The sequence below is a fragment of the Lissotriton vulgaris genome, chromosome 2_1 (assembly GCF_964263255.1).
Source record: "Lissotriton vulgaris chromosome 2_1, aLisVul1.2, whole genome shotgun sequence".
In the NCBI taxonomy this organism is placed as follows: domain Eukaryota; kingdom Metazoa; phylum Chordata; class Amphibia; order Caudata; family Salamandridae; genus Lissotriton; species Lissotriton vulgaris.
Window position 1 is genome coordinate 1,172,025,911 of NC_141687.1, and position 20,200 is coordinate 1,172,046,110.

Genomic DNA, 20,200 nt, shown 5'->3' on the forward strand with positions numbered 1-20,200 from the left:
CAGAAAAGGCGGATTTCATACACAGTTGAAGCACAAATGTTTTTTGTAGCAGCGCAGAATTAGTGCAGAACTCCAAATGCCAATAACGATGGCAAATATAAAATGTCTGCAGCTGACCACCTGGAATTTCCAGTGGGGTGTCTAATTGGGTGTTCTTATGTTGCACCGGGCCACTCTCTCCACACCAAGTAACAGGCTTGTCTCCTCCAGACCCACTTATCTATCCCCTGTGCCAGGTTTCGCTTCCCTGCTCTAATGCTTACCCTCGCCCTCCAATCTCATCCCCACCTACCACCTCCTTCCACCCGTTTAGGTTCAGTTACAGTGCGATCCCATCCTGCTTCCCAGGTCCCTCTGCTCCCCATCACCTCACCGGTGAAGCCCATGTATTGCGTGGCGGACTCCCCAAATGCCCTTCAGTCTACCCACACCACAGTGGCACGGCTCTAAGACAAGTTGTAGGGCTTTAAGTGGGATGAACAAATTGGGAGGTCTCTCAATGGGGGGTGGTCGATATAATTAAGGGCGTGACTTAAAAACACCTGAGCTAAAAATCTGTGTTTAGCATATTGTGCCACCCGACTGGTATTTTGCTGCTTCTGTCATTGCATCCAGACATGTAATGCAACAACTAACATTACACCTACAACAAGCCAGGACTATTGGCTTTGACAATGGTTATTAGTCGCATAAGATAATTAAGCACCAACTATGGCTTCATTATATATAATTAAAATTCTTCTGTTCTGAAATGATGAGACTGTGCAAGTGCTAAAACAAGTCTCTTGGAGTTACATCACAGGCAGTGAAGGGTGGTACTGATGCAGAGCTAAGATTTGTTTTTCACCCTGAGGGGGAGGGCAAATAACGGAGAGGGCGATAGGGACCCGTCTCAGCACTCGATTTTTAGAAGTGCCGGTGCTGAGCTCCGGCAAGACCCGGCCCACTTAAAGCCCCGAAGTAAGGGAAACTCCCCCTGCCCCTTGCTTTGGTAGTAAAAGTCAGATTGAGTTGACGTGATGATCCCCTCACACCCAAGGGCCCGGGCGCCGCCCACCACACCTGCTGCACCATTGATTGGCAGCTCCCTGCAGCCCATGTCCCGCCGGAGACTCCCACAGCCCCCCTCTCCTCGCCAGGTACCTTTGTGCCCCATCTCCTCTTCCATCCATCACCCCCCTCCGCGGCCCACGTCCCGCGGGACGGGCCACAACACAGCCGCGCGCACAGGTATCAGGTGCTCCCCTGGCCCGCAGCCAGGCTCTCCGGTTACTCCCCGAGCAGGATCGCTTTACAGCGGATCAGGTTTGCGCACCTGACGGCCAAACCGCGCCGATCGGGGAGAAAGAGGGAGGCACCAGCCCCTCAGCTTCTGTCCACGGCTCCGAGCATCATTCACCGGCGCCTCAGCTCGGACTGTACCAATGAAGATGTGGCTCCAGGTCGGACCCTCGCTGCGCGCTCCCGTGGCACTGATGTTCCTCCTGGCGGTGGACGGCGCCTCTTCGGCTACAGCAGGTAGGGTGCCCAGCGATGCCGAGCCAGGAGGGGCACCGAGAGGGGCAGGGGCAGCATCGCGGGCATCAGCGCCTTGTAGGGTACCGGGTGGAGCAGAGCAGGCTCCGGTACTGATGTGAGAAGAACTGCAAGGGCACAGAAGAGAGCTGGGCATGGTAACCAGGGCTAGTAGGGTACCGAGGGTAGCACTGCAGTGCTTAATTTGTAAAAAAAAAATGAAGTGCCAGGGCCCTCGTCAGAAGCACACTGCAGCTTGCAGCACCCATTGCCCCTGACAGGACAGCCAATGACCATACTAACAAAACTACTAACAGTCACACTCTTACAAGTGCGACAATTCCCACTATTCCAGGCGCCCCGCACTATAAGGATGGCTTGGGGGCAGGGATTGGTCCTTTTTACTGTATATTGAATTAATAAATGACTGTGGTATTTTTCAATTTTAAATTTGACCTACAGCGCCACCATGTGGCAGACTTTCAATAAAGTGCAGGGGTCGAGCACCGGAAACCACTGGCTCAAATTAAGCACTGGGTAGCAGAGTCAAGACTGGCACTAAGGTGGAAAGTGCCTGGTAATGGTACAAGGAGAAGTAGCGTTCTTTAAACTAAACAGGGTATTGTACACGCAGTGATGTGCCAGGCCAGTGAGGGTACGAAGTGAGCAGGATGAGGTCGAGTACCGAGGGACAAGCATGGCATGATGCACAGGGGAGCAGGGCCTGGTGTTGTACCCACCAGAGCACTGCTTGGTGTGTCACTGAGGGTAGCATAGCTTGGTGTGACACTGAAGGTAGCACTGCTTTGTGTGGCACTGAGGGTAGCTGGGCCTGGAGATGTACCCAGGGCAGCAGTGCCTGGTGTGGACTGAGGGCAGCAGTGCCTGGTGTGGACTGAGGGCAGCAGTGCCTGGTGTGGTACTGAGGGCAGCCGTGCCTGGTGTGGACTGAGGGCAGCAGTGCCTGGTGTGGACTGAGGGCAGCAGTGCCTGGTGTGGACTGAGGGCAGCAGTGCCTGGTGTGGACTGAGGGCAGCAGTGCCTGGTGTGGTACTGAGGGCATCAGTGCCTGGTCTTGTACTGAGGGCAGCAGAGCCTGGTGTGGACTGAGGGCAGCAGTGCCTGGTGTGGACTGAGGGCAGCAGTGCCTGGTGTGGACTGAGGGCATCAGTGCCTGGTGTGGACTGAGGGCAGCAGTGCCTGGTGTGGACTGAGGGCAGCAGTGCCTGGTGTGGACTGAGGGCAGCAGTGCCTGGTGTGGACTGAGGGCATCAGTGCCTGGTCTTGCACTGAGGGCAGCAGTGCCTGGTGTGGACTGAGGGCATCATTGCCTGGTCTTGCACTGAGGGCAGCAGTGCCTGGTGTGGACTGAGGGCATCAGTGCCTGGTCTTGTACTGAGGGCAGCAGTGCCTGGTCTTGCACTGAGGGCAGCAGTGCCTGGTGTGGACTGAGGGCAGCAGTGCCTGGTCTTGCACTGAGGGCAGCAGTGCCTGGTGTGGACTGAGGGCATCAGTGCCTGGTCTTGTACTGAGGGCAGCAGTGCCTGGTCTTGCACTGAGGGCAGCAGTGCCTGGTGTGGACTGAGGGCAGCAGTGCCTGGTCTTGCACTGAGGGCAGCAGTGCCTGGTCTTGCACTGAGGGCAGCAGTGCCCTACATTGTACCGAGGGGAGCGGTGCCTTGTGAGATGCCCAGGAGCAGGATGCTGAGGTGAAATGACCCAGGTAATTGACCCGGGGCCAGGCAGGGCTCCAGTGAGCACTGGGCTTGTTAGGTTGCCAAGGAGAGCGGCCTTTAGCCGTACACAGGCCGGCTCAGAGTCGGGCGTGGCAGGAAGTGACGCAGGGTCTTACAGCCTACGTACCGAAAAGAGCAGAGCAGGTACCTCAGGTTAGAGCGCACGGGGTGCAGAGCCAATAGACTACCCAGAGGAGCAGTACAGGAAGGTGCAAAGGGAGTACCGGCTGAGTACAGGCCAGCACTTACATTAGGACCCAGCTGGGCTCCTTGAGCGGAGCTGCTCCAGCCTCGGGGGAGGTATTATTGGCGGTACAGCCTCGGTTAAGGAGGCGCAGAAGGGGTCTAGCTACTAGCCTGGAACCGAGGGGTTCAGATCCAGCTCCGAGTTAGGGCACCGGTGGGAGCAGAACTAGGCCTCGGATGTTTGATGGCCCAGCAGGGCCTGGGAGGGTATCCCTGGGAATACTACCCGGTCTAAGAGGATGTGCCAAGGGCAGCAGGGTCTGTCACTGAGGGTGTACTGAGGCAGCAGTCGAGAGGGCCATTGCGGTTCTGACGGGGGCTTAACACTGCTATCTTGTGGAACTCACTCCCTCCGACACTTAAGAAGGAAAGCAATATTTTGGGGTTCCGCAAACTTTAAAAAACTTGGCTGTTCAAAAACTAGCCCGAAGGCACTAAGTCAACATCCCTTTCTAGTTGGCCAATACAGCAGAGACGCCGCGCCTAGACACCCTCTGGTATTAGTGCGCGTTACAAATCTTAATTGAATTTAATTTAATTTCATTACTGAGGGAGTGGAGCAGCGAGGGGCACGGAGCCAGAGAGAGTACTGGGGGGACAGTGGTGGTGGGTGATCAGAGTTAGACCTGGCACTGAGATAAGCCGGGCACGCAATGGAGCATGGGGAGGTGAGTACAGAGGGACTCAGGCCTGTCAGGGAAGGGGGAGAACATGGCTGTTCCTATGAGTTATTCCTACCACTACCGGAAGCAATTCCTCTGCTAGAGGTCAGGGATTCCTGCGGGGGCAATAGCTACTTCTGGGATAAGAAGGGAGGACAATGTGAAGGAAAGGGGCAAGAACACCTCACAGAAAAGCTCTCTGGTGCCTCTCATGGTAAAACCACCAGTGAAAGTACCTCTCAAAATTCTCCTTCTTGACTTTGGCAAGGGTCCGACAGCTTGGCATAGTGCCTGCTTGTACCCAGTCTACAGTGTCTTGCGGAGCACCTCTTTTTACTAGGCACTTGGGGAATGGTCTTCAGGCATTAACATAGTTAAGATGGTGACTGGGGCCCCACCCTGTTTAGCGCCACTTTAGGCAAGTGACCAGTCTTCCTAGCGCTCTCAATGGCCAGGATAGCAATACAAGAGAAGGCATGAAGCAATGTACCCGAGGTGAGTGGCTTCAACAGCAGTCCATTATTAAACCACGAGAAGGGGGAACTTCCTTTTCAACGCGGATGTTACCCCGCAGTGCTTTTACAACCCGTCCTTTACAACGCAAGTCGTAACCATGACTTGCGCTGGAGGACGCTAAAGGTTAAAGAATAGTATATTTACTATTCCAACACCTTCCCTACTATCCACGGGGACTGGTGTTAGAATAGTAAATCATACTATTTACTATCCGCGCCCAACAACGCAAGTCGTTGTAACGACTTGCGTTGTAAAAGACGCTTTGTAAAGGCACGCGTTGAAACAGTACGCGTTGTACCGTCATACATCCCACGAGAAGGTACTCACAAAAAACAAGTAGATATGAAAGGGAAACAGTAGGTAGAATGTAACGTCAACTGTCAGAACTGAGTCCGGAAGAAGGTAGGAAATCAAATTTCCACCCCCTAGTCGTTCATAAAATTTTGATTTCCTTGAAACAAGCTAGAAAAATCATCCTTGTTTTATGACAAGGACAAGGAGTTATCATTATAAGCGTGCTCAAAGGCTGGCTAGAACAGCAGTCGTCCCATGATCAAACGGTGTGAACTAGAAGGTCTGGAAGGTGGACGCATTAGACCAATCTGCTGCCTTCAAAATGTAATTTTATGTCACAACCAGCAAAGGAGGACTAGGGGGCTTGGGCTCTGCAAGTTGAATGAGCAACAAACTTCAGAGCATCAGGGGCCATTTTGGATAACAACCAGCGAACCAATCTGACGAGGGTGTAATGCTTACTGCACAGGTCCATCGAAAATGAAGAAGACAACCCCATTGAGAGTGAAGTATGTTCTCACAGAAGGAGAGGACCTTGACATTAGCTGCACAGTTGATGGTGATGGAGATTAAACAGAGAAGGATGGCCAGTTTAGCTGACAGTTGTCGAAGAGATAAGTCCAGGTTAAATGGCCAGGCAGGGAGACCCATAAAGACGCTGCTTATGTCCGACGTTGTGGAGTAACAAGGGCAGGGAGGTCGGAAAGCTCTTCAGTTTCAGTTATCGGTTTATGGGTTGCATGGGCGCACGAGAAAGGCTGCATTATGCCCCACTGCTCTGACACTATTCAATGCCATTGTCTACAGTTGATAAAACCCAATCTAAATTGTTAACCTCTTCGATGCTCATGATGGCTCCCGGTAGTCACGGTGGGCGTGTGCTGATGACGGCCGGGAACCATCATGACCACACCCGCGATTGGAAGGTTCAGCACTTAGGCGGAATTCGCGCCGCAGTGATGAGGTTAAACAATCTGCCACTATTCAAGTGAGGAGGAGAAGTTGACAGCTTAGAACTAGTGTTTGGGGATTCCCTACTCGGTCTTTTAGAATGTCCAAAAAGCAGAAGATTTCGGGCAGGTCTGTGGTGCTTTCTAGGAGAGGACTTTTGCAAGGCCTTGGATGGCCTGAATGGGTTGACGAGGACAATGCAAGCCCGTCAACAGCATGGGTGAACAAGAACAAGAGGGATCAGAAAGAACATAGGAAATTCTTAGCCTATGAAGGGACACTACTCCTGCAGAAAGGTGGCTATATTCCAGACTTCCGGGTGCAGGCAGAGGCTCATAAACTCCTGGAAGTCACTGTTGAAGCAAGAGGCTAACCAATCCACTTAGAATAAATACCAGTGAGAAGAGATTTGGGGAGAACCCGGTGATCTTGCGTTCATTCATTTTGCTAGCGAACTGGAGTTGCCCGGAAGACATTCCGCTTTGATTATGAGGTTCCTCTCAAGGCAAAGGCTCCAGTGGTCCCAGGACAGGCAGGCTAGCATTGTCGTCTTGTTCCTTACTTAGACTGTCAACATGCTGTCTATACATAGGTGGATAACACAGTTGGCTTGCCTGAGTAAGCTCTTGATAGCGGAGGTTCTCACAAGCAGACCCCAGGAGTTTATATGAAGAGAGGACCTTTCCAGGGACCACAGTGTCCTGTAGAGAGACCCTGAAGGTTGGCATCCTATTCTAGTTTGTTCCCGTTCGAGGCAAGACTGGCCATACGAGGCATCGGACATTTCCCCAGGAGGCTGGAAGGGTGGGAAGCAGTTTTTTAAAGGCCATTTTTGTAGCAGTGCAACAGTTTTGAAAGCACCCGCTGCAGAGTTCCTTGTATATCTAGAAGCTTTCACGCAACAATAAAAGTGTCAAGATAGCTCTGGTGATTAATGTACCTGCTGTTTAGTCTAGTGGCAGTTTTGACTTATCTAAGGTAGCACAAAGGGTTATATGCCTGCTGCAAAGGATGTGTACCATGCTGATCACAGAACAGTATTTTATGTCCATAGCTTAGCGGGTTACTTCTTTTGTCACAGAGACCCTTTTGCTACTGCTACTGTGCAGTTCATAAGTTACAATCATAATCTAACACAGTGAGCTATGAAGCATCATCAAAGAGCTGCATGCAAACTGCATGGAATAGGTTAGAAAGTTGTATATTCCCAAGTCTTTCATTAACCTAATGTTGCTAAAAAGGGTTTGTTTGGGTAGAAAAACATTCTTATTAGTAAAGCCAACCCTAAACACTGTGTTACATTCTGAATCCTGAGCTTGTGCTTCTACAGACCAAGCCCTGTTAGAAAATGCCTGTCAGTATGGATGACATGAATCCTACTCCTTGTAGTCCCCTTTGTCTTTTGTAGCGTTTTCTATACACTGAATTACATACGTATGATTCATTGTCTTTGTGTGTGGTGTAAAGTGCTCTAGCACCCTACATTGGTACAGAGGCTCTATAAAACAAATTAAATACATGTGAGAGAGGGGGTATGGAGAGATGGGGGCACTGTTGGAGGGATAGTGAGGAAATCATTGAAGAGCCCCAACAAAATGTTATGTAGAATGTACCATTTTTGTCAAATTTTCTTGGGGGGAGAAACCCCAAAGCATTCCTTGCATTGGTCAGGCTTGCTCGCTGCACTCGCTGTGCACCATACGAGTGCTGGTCTGACAACATGTGCAGAGGCTGCTTTGGGTTCCCGATCCGGCCCTGTTCACGATCGAATTAATCACCGGATTCGGAGTGAAGCCAAGAATGGTCTTGCCAGTCCAAGTCTCCATGGGTGTCAGTAACAACAGTAATTTCTCCTTTTAGTCCCGGTGTTGGCTAATTTGAGTGGAAAAAGTGAGACAGGAGCAGAACGATTTCTAACTCTGTAGAGCACTCATGTCTATCAATCTATCACTCAATCAAGATTTATAAAGCGCAACTAATTACCAGAAAAGGTATCCGGGTGCTTGAACATCCCGTACTCTTATTCGAACAGCCAGGTTTTGAGGGCCATTCGGATTTCTGGAAGTGTACTGATGGTCCGGAGTTGCATAGGCGTGTTCTAAATTTCTACTTTAGTAGATGCGGGTAGTATGGGCAAGGTGAGGGAGGCAGAGTAGTCTTCTCAATGGTTAGATGAAATTCAGGTGGTGGTTAATGGAGGCGGTTCCTTAGTTGTGTAGAGCTTTGTGTGCGTGGGTCAGCATCTTCAATTGACATTTTTTCTGTATGAAGAGCCAGTGGAGTTGCCTGGGGTGGGGTGTGATGTGGGTTCATCGAGGAAGGCAGAGGATGAGTCCTGCTACAGCTTTCTGTATGGTCTGAAGTCTCTAGTAGGTGTGTGGTGATTCCTATGTAGAGGGCGTTGCCGCCGTTCAGTCGGCTGGTGATGAGGGCCTGTGTCACAGTGCATCTCGTGTGTAGGGGTAGCCACTTATAGATTTTATGTCGCATGTGCAGAGTGAGGAAGCACACAGAGGAGACATAGCTGATCTGCAATTTTAAGGTCAGCTTGTTGTCAATGATGATGCTGAGGTTTCTAGCATGGTCGGAGGGAGTGAGTGCAGGTCCTAGGTCTGATATCCACTGTTAGATCGGAGGGTCTCTAGTTAGCAGAGGTAGATACCAATATCCAAATATGAACCCTTGCTTCTAGTCAGGGCAAGGGGGATACACGCTTTAGATTACCCCTGCTCACCCCCTTGGTAGCTTGGCACGAGCAGACAGGGTTATCAAAGGCAATGTGTAAAGTATTTGTACCAACACTCACAGTAACACAGTGAAAACACCACAAATGGACTCCACAACAGTTTAGAAAAATAAAGTATTTAATCTAAACTACACAAGCCTAAAACGATAAAAATCAAACATACACAGTTCAAGAATATGATTTTAAAAAGAGTTCAAGGGTTTGCGCCAAAATAATCCACAGTTGAATGAATGAATGAATGAATGAATGAATGAATGTTGGATTTATAGAGCGCGTGGTTACCCTGAAGCGTCCCAGCTCTGTACCACTGGGGAACCCGTCCTGGCTTTCCCTGTGAGATGGTCCCTTTACTGGGCATCCCCAAGATGCAGCCAGGCATCCCCAGTTGCGTCACTTTTAGCCCAAAGTACCTGTAGATGCGACAAAAGTTCGAAATGAAAGCTGCAGCATTGAAAAACAAGCGATGCGTCACTCCTGAGACCCTAGGGAAGCGATGCGAGAGCCCCACTGGACGCAGCGGGCGTGTTGCGACAAATCTGGTCTGTATGGGGAGGAATACAATACCTTGTATGGATTCCGGTGCGCAGGTTCGGTAGGAAGCGTCTTGCACAGGCACGATGCGACAAGCTTCGGGACGGCGACGATCGCAGGTGCGGCGGCGATGCACAGTGCAGCGTTGATATTCTCTTGCGGCCCCTCGATGCGATGGCTCTGCGATGATGTTCACAGCGACGTGATGCGGTCTGCAAGCAAGCAGTGTGGTGATCTCACCCAGCGATGACAGGCCCTGCGATGATACTTGCAGGTACAGGAATCTTCCCGCACCGAGGCGATGCGTTCCGCAAGCGAACAATGCGTCGGTTCTTGCAGAGGCAACAGGCGCTGCGACGATCTCGATCCTCGCGTCGAGGGGAATTTCCTCGCTCTGTCAACGATGCGCTCCGCAAGCGAGCAATGCGTGAAAATTGCAGATTGTCCAGCTTCCCAAACAGTAGGCAACAACTTCCAGAGGCCCCACAATTGGATCAAGCACTCTAGGAAGGGCAGAACTCACTCAGCAGAGTTCAGGGGGAAGATGGGGGTGAAGTCCTTTTGTTCCTGGTACTTCTTAACAGGAGGCCAGCTCTCCTCAGGCCTTGGAGATCTCTTCAAGCAAGGGGACACAGCACAAAGCAAAGTCCTTCCCCTCTCCTTGGCAGCAAAGCAACTGCAGGTCAGTCCACAAGCACACAGCAGGACAGTCCTTCTTCTTTTTCAGTCCTGTGAGGTGGAAGAGGTTCAGTGCAGCCCAGGTAGGTCCCAGTGTAGTGGGAGGGGTGTAGGGGCTCACGTCCTGCCTCAGTGGAAAAGGAGTGAGTGTGGGACTGCGTGTCCGAAGGTGCCCGAAACTCAGTCTCAGGGCTTGGAGGGTTCCTTAAGGGAACACCAGGTTGGAGGCCTGGAGGGCGCTAGCAGGCCACTTGAGGAGGATCTCCTAGTGTCTGGGGAATGGGGAGTGCCTGGAATCAGGCCTCCATCAGTTCTGGTGTCTGGCAGTGCTACTCCAGTTGGGAGGGTGCAGAAGTCCAGACTGAGGGGTAAGAGGAGGAAGAAGTCCCCAGTGGGAGAACCAGTGGGTCAGGGGCCAGCCAGAAGGGCTGAGTCATTGGTGAGTGACCATGGTGACCTCACTTCTGTCCTGGGGGATCTTCACGCACTGTCAAGTGGACAGAGGTCGGGAGATCTGTGCCAGGCACACTGTCACATGACACCTGAGTTGTGTGTCACCCTCGGGGGGCATATGTGCTCCCAATGAAGTCCTGGTGCGCCGGACAAGTGCACAACCGCAGGGTTTAGCCCCTGGGTTGGGAGGCCAGGTTTGGGTTCTGCCTGACCTGGAGGGAGGGACATCTGTAATCAGTGTCCTGACTGGTTTTGCTTCCAGGGGTACCACCCCAGTTAGGGGGGTGCATCCCTATGGAAGAGGGTGCAGAGCGAGGGAGTCCTGGCCTCTGACCCCAGTGCAACCTGAGGTTTTAGACCCTAGGTTGGGAGACCAGTTTCTGGAGAGAGGTCCTGAACTGGTAGGAGAGTTGTGTTCTGAGGTTGATTCTCCTGGGAGGAGAGGGCAGGACCCCAAAAGGAGAGGTAGGGGAGGAGAGCCTCACCCGTGATCTCTGGTCGGATGTATGACGGTACAACGCGTACCGTTACAACGCGTACCAGCTTTCTCCTTGGCAGAGGTCCCTTCTTTTTTTTTTATCTGTTTTTATTATATTTTTAATAACACACATTATACATTCTATAGCTGTTTACTCCACATACAGAAAAATCCAGTATATTTTTATAGCCAAGCAGTTTACCAAAGAAAAAGAAAACAAAAAAACAAAAGAAAAAACAAAAAGAGACATTATGCTTTTCATTATTCATAGAACCCCATATTTTAAAACATCATCACAAATTAAGCGAAATCCTAAAGATAGACCTTTTACCCTATCCCATCCCTCCAGCGAGCTAAAGGCTCCCAAATTCTTACTCCTAGGGCTCTCCCTGCCCTTCCCTTCCTAGCATAAATAGGGTTCTCTAAATTATATGCTGCTATTACATTCGCCAACCATGTTTGCATTGCCGGGGGGTCTTGTCCAACCAAGCCCTTGCTAGTGTTAATCTGAAAACTGACATGACTACAAACAAGAAATCACCCTGTGCAAAATTACTTCCTACTGATCCAATTCCCAACAAAATCCAGATCGGGGTTAAAGTTATCTGTATTCCTAATGACCTATCCAGGAAACCTTCTATATCCTCAATTAAGGTATGCAGCTGTGGACAGGTAGCAAACATGTGGACGATATCTGCATCAGGGGAATTGCACCTAGGACAAGTCGTTCCCTCAGAACCCCCCCATTTAGCAATCCTTGCTTGCCTATGGTAGAGTAAATATAAAGTCTTATAATGCTGGGTTTGAAGCGGGGCTGAGCACAAAATAGTGCGGCCCAGATTCAATGACTCTTCAAAGGCTTCAGGTTCAACCTCTAGTTTATCTGTCCACTTACTACTGATTTTAACCATGTCATCCAATTTGCCACTTACTAAAGATGCGTATCCTGTCCTAATCGTAAACTCCCCGCCACTAATAATATTCTCCATGAAATCATTACGATTATATCCCACTGTTCCCCCCTGCTTATTAATCAAGAAACTCCCAACCTGTAAATACTTAAAAAAATCTCTTCTATCTACCCTATATCTGCTTACCAAATCCCCAAACTGCATTATTCCCTCCGGATTCCTTAAGTCGCCTATCTGTCTTATCCCTTAAGCCTCCCAAGCCGCCATTACAGAGTCAGAAAAGATTTCTGGAGGAAAGGATTTATTATTGTATAATTTAATATACCTATTGTATCTACCCAAACCCGACTTTTTTAGAAAGGCGTTCCATATTTTTAGCGCAGCACTAATAGTCTTTGACTGTTTCCTTCTGAGATGACCTAACTCGGTATAATATAAAAAGCAATTTTCTGTCTCTTGCCCTAACACTACAGCATATATTTCTGTAGACATAGTTGTTGTTTTCTGTAGCAAACCACCCCCTCCAATCAAACCCTGCATATATTGCAGTGCAGCTGCCAAATAATACAACCTAAAATCTGGCGCACCCCAACCCCCTCTTTCTCTTGGTAGAGACATATATCTGTACGCCCTCCGAGTTCTTCCATGAGCCCATATAAACCTATTTAGGGTGCTTTCCAAAATGTTAAACCATTTGGCCTAAAAAAACTGGGGAATCGATCTCAATAAATAAAGAAACTTAGGTAAAATCAACATTTTTAAAACATTTGTGCACCCTACTAACGAAAGATGTAGATTATTCATCCTCTCTAAATCTTTTTTAACTTTAGCCAGTAACGGCGCTATATTAATCTCAACCACGGTGTCCAAGTTCGCGGAAATTGAAATCCCCAAGTATGTTGCAGAGCCGACCACCCTACTGTCACAACACCTAGTTAAGTGATTTCTAACAATTTGCGTCTTGGACTTATTTAAGCTATAGCCCGAGACTTGGCCAAACAGTTGGGCTTCTATTTCCACCCCCCTAATGGCTAAATCTGGATCCGGAGTTAGTATAGCCACATCGTCGGCGTAAGCTAAAGATTTAATTGTGTAGCCATTTAATTTCATTGGTGGGATTCGTTCATTTCGTTCTAATCTGCGCAATAATGGCTCCAGATACAGAGCAAAAAGTAATGGGGATGAGGGACACTCTTGTCTCGCTCCCCTTAGGATTTTAACCGCCTCCGAATGCCCCCTGTTTACTCTAATTTTTGCGGTGGGATCATTATACAATGCTTGTATAGCTGTTATAAAGCCTTCACCAATCCCACTCCACCTCAATACTGCCCATAGGAATTCCCAGGCGACCCTGTCAAAAGGCCTTTTCGGCATCTAAAAAGAGTGCAGAGACAGGGTCGCCCAGGCCCCCTGCAGCGTCAAACACAGTCACAACCATTCTAACATGCTGCGTCGTGCCCTTCCCAGGTATAAAACCGTGTTGTGAAGAGCTAACCAAGTGTTCAATACTCCCTGCAAGCCTTTTTGCCAAAATTTTTGAATATATTTTAACATCTGAGTTCATCAGAGTGATAGGTCTATATGAACCAGGATGTATTACGGGCTTCCCTTTTTTTGCAATAACGATAATATCCGCACCGCCCCAGGACTGTGGCGGTAGCCCACCCCTTTGTGTATGTATCATAATGTCAAACATATCGACCAACAAAACATTCCGAAACACTTTATACAGGGAGGCAAGATGGCCGCGGACGGGTTGTGCTGAAAGGTCGCACTGAGACCTCTCTCCCGTTATCACTTATGCTAGCCGACTTATGAGTCGATATGACCCCTGATGGCTTCTGAGTGGTTGTGGCAGATACGAGCCTTTTCTTCTGTTAGCGCCATACTAAAAGTCCGGCTTTTGGAAGAGTATCTTTGGCTGAAAGTAAAACTTACCGCTCTGATGAGCTCCCTTGGCGCTAAAAAAGCTCCGCAGCAACAGATGCCTAAAATGCCCCCGCGCCCTGCTAAGACGGACAAAGTGAAAGATAAAACAAAAGAGCAACCAGATGCAGGGAAGAGCATTTCGACCGAAGAAGTCACCCTTCCTGCCAAGAACCCGGGGGCAATTAGGAAGACAACGGCCCCACAACAGAAGAGGAAGATCGAGCAGCGGGGAAAACCCAGCGTGAACTGCGGTCCTGACTTGAGCAGCCCAGCAGAGACGCGCTCAACGATACTTGGAAAGGCGACTGATAGAGCGGACGGAAGGCAATCATAGGAGACTTCATTCCGACAGCCTACCCTGTCCGAGGTTTTCTCCGCTCGTTCCATGGGGCAAAGTGAGGACACTCCAAGCAGGATCAGCGATAACAAGTCGGGAGGTCTGGGCAATGGCGGAGGCATCCTCGAGGTCGCTGCAGACGCAGTGAACGCGTCCCCGGTTGTTGCTAGGCAACCGCCCACCCGGAGCATGGCGTGCAGTGAGATCAGCACTTCTGGGCCCCAGGAAGCAGGTCATCTACAGAAGCAGGAAGAAGTAGCTCCTGTCTCAAATTCAGGGGGCGCGGTGCCAGCGCTGGTGGGGAGCACACTCAAAGGTGAGAGTGGAATGCGGATATGCTGAGTGCAATTATGTCACTCGAGGAAGAGCTGCGTGCAACAAAAAACACTAAGGCCACTTGGGGGAGCTCAGTTAGTCTCGCAAACAGTGATCTCTGTACTGCTGAGAGATTAGGAACCCATGTAATGGAGAAGAAAGGGGATGTCGGTTCAGCTGAAGGGGAGCACTTTTATTCACTAATGAAGATTCTGGCTCGGTACAGCCTAGTGAAGAGCCCTCTGAAGAGGAGGATGACGCTGAGGTAGATATTTTGTCAGACTCCAGTTCTTCAGGCACAGATATGGGTAATGACACCACCCAAAAGAGAAGGCAGACAAAACCGAGCAAACAAATGATGGGTTCCCCAGGGGGTATCGAGAAGCGGCTCCTCTGGGATTATTCAGCAACCTCTCAGACATACCAGGAGGAGGACTCAGCGGGCTCCTCTAAGCACAACGCTCCATTTGATCTCTTGTTTAACATGCTGAAGCAAATGCAGGCTGAGGCTAGAACAGTCAGCCGGAAAGCAAGACAGGACTCTAAAAAAATTCAATTGACCCTAAAGAAAACAAATAAACTCTATGATGACTTAGTGGGGAGAGTAACAGAGGTTGAAGAGAGAACGGGCAAGCTTGAAGATGATCTTGGGAACTGGCAATCCTTTAAGTCAACACAGGAAAAGCTCTCGGAAGACCTCCAGTGGAAAATGGAGGACTTCGAAAATCGCCAGAGGCGTAACAATGTTAGACTGCTGGGTGTGGCTGAGGGGCTGGAGGGGCAAGACACCAGGCGCTTTGTGGTAAATTTACTTGAGGGGGCATTTCCGGAGTCCCAGTGGCAGTGGGACAAGGAGATTCAGAGGGCACATAGGTTCCCCTTCGTGCAGAGGAAAGCGCAAGGTGCAGAAGGAGGTAGTCAAGCATCGCTCCCCAGAGCTATTCTAGTTTATGTAGGGAATTTTTTGTTATGACAAGAAATTATTGACAAGGCAAGGTCCGATAGGAAGAGATCTTTTGAGGGTACTACATTTTTTGCAAGGCCAGATTTTTGTCACATGACAATCGAAAGAAGGTGGAGGCTGAGGCAGCTGATTTCGCAATTTCAAGCCCTGGGATCAGAGGCCTACTTACTATTTCCTGCCAAACTGAAAGTAGTAACGAATGGGAGAGTCAGAATGTTTCTATCAGAGATCAAAGCAATGCAATACATGGAAGAACTGAAAAATAGGTAGTATAAGGAATAGAGCAGTAACAAGAGTAGTAGTACCTGGGGCTTGGTAGGATACCTTTATTGGATCAGGCTGGGGGGTGCTATGAGTTGATGTGTGGTGATGGGGGAGGGGTGCGACTGTTGCAACCCAGAAACGGTCACATATAGGTCATTTCTGACCTATTTGCCTGTAGTGGGGGGGATGGGCACACAGGGGAGGGAAAGGCAAGGGCGGGGGCTGGGGTTTTAAAATGGTTTATTTTGTTGGTTTTTCTGTTGTTATAACGCACATTTTCACTGAGGTTTGGTTACAATATAAGCAGTACAGGCAATGCATAAAGAGAGCAGAATGTTGTTTTCACATCTTTTACATCTTTTCTATTCTAGGATGGTATATGAGTAGAGACATGTTTGATGTTTTTTAATTTCTTGCAAGATTCTTTCAATTAATGTATGCGGTCTTAACGATGTGAATAAGAGAGTAAAAGTTGCAGGATTGTTGAGAGCTCTCCAACTGGATTTGGTATGTCTCCAGGAGACCCATATTGAGGCTAAGCAAGTATACCTTCTGGACCAGTTAGGTTTTGCAGTCTTAGCAGCCAGTAAACAAGGTACGAGGACAAGAGGGGTGGCAATTTTGGGGAGGAATAGAGATGTGGTGGTACACAGGAAGAAGGAGGACCAATGGGGTAGATGGGCGATAGTGGAAATATATTTGAAAGGGGTGAGGGTTACTTTGGTCACAATATATGGCTCTACTGATGATGATCCTGATGTTTGGCAGTTTATGGATGTAGAACTGGCCCAGTGGCCAGAACCCATTGTATGCTGTGGGGATTTCAACATTCATGATCCCGAAAGCTCCTTCACAATGCCGGGTGGTAGATATGTAGGGAGGAAGAAAAAGACATACTGCGCCTTAGCCAATATGGTGAAACCTAATTCTTTAATTGACCCATGGGTAAAACAACACCCCTTTTTTGATGGTAGTACCTTTTTTTCTGCCCCTCATAAGATTTTGGTTAGATTGGATTATTTTTTAGTTTCTAACTGTTTAAGTTCTAGTGTGCAAGTCGAAAAACATCTTAGGATTATTTCAGACCACAGCCCCCTGGTGTTAATATTTAATATTGCTAGTGTTCAGAGTAGGAACACACAGTGGACTTTTGAACGTGTTTTACTAAAAGATGGGGCTTACCTGAAGCATATGGAAGCTTGGATAAAGTTTTTTTGGGATATAAATAGAGGCTCGGCATCCCCAGGGACGGTCTGGGACTGTTTTAAGGCTGACATAAGAGGGGAGACAATGAATTTTGTGCTGGCGAAACGAAAAAGGGAAAGAAATAAGATTGAAGAAACTCGACAAAGGCTAATTGTAGAGGAAGGAAAATTAGTTATAGCCATAAGACAGAATGCCTCATGGGAGCCCTTCCTGCTTAAAATTATAGCCCTCAAAGGGGATGCTATAGAAGGCCTCAGTAGTAAAGCAGCTGAGAATTATTTGGTAAAAAAACAGGAAGTATATGAACTGAGCGAGAGGGTCGGCCATATTTTGGCAGTGAGAACCAGGCAGCGGACAGCTGCAACCGATATAAAGGAGATCTTAGATTTACAGGGGACCTCTGTTACAGAGTCAGACCAGATAAGGGAAGTTTTTAGGAAATTTTATGAAGATTTATATTCCGTGGGTGATGCAACAAGCCAAAATGAGATAGATAGTTATCTTCGTGATATTTCTCCCCCCTCTTTGTCCTTTGAGGAGAAGGAGGCCTTAGATGCCCCACTGCGTTTGGACGAGTTGATTGGAGCCTCGGGCAGCCTCCCCTCTGGGAAAGCAACTGGGCCAGACCAAATCCCGGTGGAATTTTATAAAGTGTTTCGGAATGTTTTGTTGGTCGATATGTTTGACATTATGGCAGAGGTCCCTTCTTGATTCCAGGATGATCTAATTTCTTGGGATTAGGGTCCCAATATTTAAACCCCAAAATCCTTTGTCCTCTGAGGGCAGAGGGGCCTTTGCCCAGTCCAAACCAGTTCTGAAGCACTCTGTTGACATGACTCCTTTCCTTTCACAGTGCAGGGCAGAAACATCAGACGTCCCACAGGAGGTGGAGCAAGCATTGTGGAGGGAAAGCGCAGCCCTGGAGCACTTTGTTGACATGATTCCTTCTCTCTTTTCACAGTGCAGGGCAGAGACATCAGACACACCAAAGGGGGTGGAGCCAGCACTGTGGGGGGCAGGCACAGTCCTATTCAGGTCCCAGGTGCCACTCCTCCCTCCCATCTAGATGCAGATCTCTCTATCACCACTGGGCGGACTCATTCAGTCTCCTGGAATCCCCCAGCCCTGTCAGTCAAACTCCAGTCAAGGAATACACAACCTAGCAGAGGCAGGCTTGGCTAGCCTATGCAAGAAAATACCTACTTTCTAAAAGTGGTACTTTCAAACACAGAATGTAAAAAACAACTTCACTAAAAGATGTATTTTATCATTCTGAGTTCAGGCATACTAAACTCGAATTTCTACCATGTTCCCTGAGTCAGTTAGGATTATAAAATGTAATAATCTAACTGCCCATTTTGGCCTATGGGGAAGAGGTAGCCTTGCAATAGTGAAAAACGAAAATGGCTGTAATCCACTATTAGGACATGCCACACACACCAGGGCATGTCCTACCTTATACTTACAATGCACCCTGCCCTTAGGCCTACCGTAGAGGTGTCTGATACAAAGAAAAGGTAAGGTTTAGAGACTGACAAGTGGGTGCACTTACCAAGTTAACATGGCAGTACCAGACTGCACACAGGCACTGAAATGGCAGGCCTTAGACACATTTTACAAGGCTGCTTCTGTGAGTGGAACAACCAGTGCTGCGAGCCCACCTGCAGCATTTGGATTTCTAAGCCCTGGGCACACTCACTGCACTGTACTAGGGTCTGACAAGTAAACCAAACACGCAAATCATGGACACACTAATCCATACATCAATTCACAATAGGGAGAGCATATGCACTTTAGCACTGATCAGCAGTGGTAAAGTGCCCAGAGTCCTATTGCCAACAACCACAGGTCAGAAAAAGCAAGGGAGAAAGAAGCAAAAAGTTTGGGAATAACCCTACAAAAAGGGCGATTTCCAACAGCCACCAGGAGTCGTTCCATGTGTTGCTGCTGTTGCTGAAAACCAGTACTTACGTTTGTCTGAGTTCACTTGCAGGCAGTTGCTCTTCATCCAGTTGGCAACACTTGTTATTCATCTGTGAAAGTTGGTTCTGGTGGTGGGGGCGTTAATGAGAGAGAGGATGAGTGGGTGTCCTCTGCATAGGAATTTATGATTAGACTTACCTGGCACTCTATCCTGCCGTGAGGGGAACGGCCGCATTGGAGAGTGTCCCGTTGACCTGGCTCTCTATCCTGCCGTGAGGGGAACGGCCACACTGGAGAGTGTCCCGCTGACGCCGTGAGGGGAACGGCTGGACTACTGCTCCCAGGTGCCCCGGCGGCGCACACCTGACGCAGGTAACATCTCGCCCGGAGGCGCTTGAAAAGGAAGGACCGCCGACCGCTCAGTGGGGGACTTACCTGGCACTCTATCCTGCTGTGAGGGGAACGGCCGCATTGGAGAGTGTCCCGCTGACCTGGCTCTCTATCCTGCCGTGAGGGGAACCGCCGCACTGGAGAGTGTCCCGCTGACACCGTGAGGGGAACGGCTGGACTACTGCTCCCAGGTGCCCCGGCGGCGCACACCTGACTCCGGTAACATCGCGCCCGGAGGCGCTTGAAAAGGAAGGAACGCCTCCCGCATCCGCGGGACGCGCGCGGGCAGCGCCGGGCGAAGCCCGGGCAAAGGGCGGGCCGCCTGTGGCTGTCCGGGGCAGGAAGAGGCAGGGCAGGGCCACACCACCAACATCTGCAGCTACAAATGGGTAAGCGAAAGAAAACACTGACTATGGAGGAGGGCGGAAAAAATGCTAAAGTTCCTAGACCTCAAACTCCATCATGACTTATCTCTCCTCTGCTGTGGGGGCCCTAACCAAGGAGATTGCTAATGCCGAGCATGAACTGGGGCTGACATCCCTTTCCCCCTCTAACATTGTATTATCTCATCCTCTGGAGGAAGATGCCTTAGGCCCAACCAATACACCTTCTGTACCCCTGGAACCAGTTGTGACTATCGTAAATCCCCCCCTTCCTCGCCCTATGAGCAAGGATATTGCCCCTGTCCTGCCCACGAATCCTACAAGACAGAACCCCCAGATGGTACCTCAACCAGCTAGGCGGAAGAAGGGGAAAAGCGTTAATATGATGACCACTTCCAGTGAACAACATGACCTATTGGGAGATAAATTGGAGGAACTTTTTGTGGCCAGGATTGAACCTCTACTTGTGGGAATTGCGAAAGACATTGTGGACACATTAAACACCTGTCTGGAAGGCCTTTTAAAGAAATTCTCCCTAATAGACAGACTTGTAAACTCCATACCCCCCAATATTGACTCACTTAGTAAGGGATCGACAGTGGATAGAGCAGGGAGCTGGGAGGCACCCGGTAATAGGTTAATCACACAGTCCTCAAGCAGGGCACTGCACGTGGGTGTTAGTTCACAGGTTACCAAATCTACTCCCCCTTGTAAAATGGCTAGTGCTTCTAACATGGTGGATCAAATATCCTCTCTACCGCAGATGAGCCCA

At 49.3% G+C, this 20,200-nt stretch overlaps 1 protein-coding gene across 1 annotated transcript in view; it reads left to right on the forward strand.

Annotated features, from left to right (window-relative positions):
* Positions 1 to 1,345: 1,345 nt before the first annotated feature.
* CD164L2 (CD164 molecule like 2) overlaps positions 1,346 to 20,200 on the forward strand; it is a 94,563-nt gene continuing 75,708 nt past the window's right edge. The window contains exon 1 of the mRNA XM_086958802.1: positions 1,346 to 1,518. Within this exon, the coding sequence (XP_086814928.1) occupies positions 1,425 to 1,518 (94 nt within the window). The 5' untranslated portion in view covers positions 1,346 to 1,424. The remainder of the gene's footprint in view (positions 1,519 to 20,200) is intronic.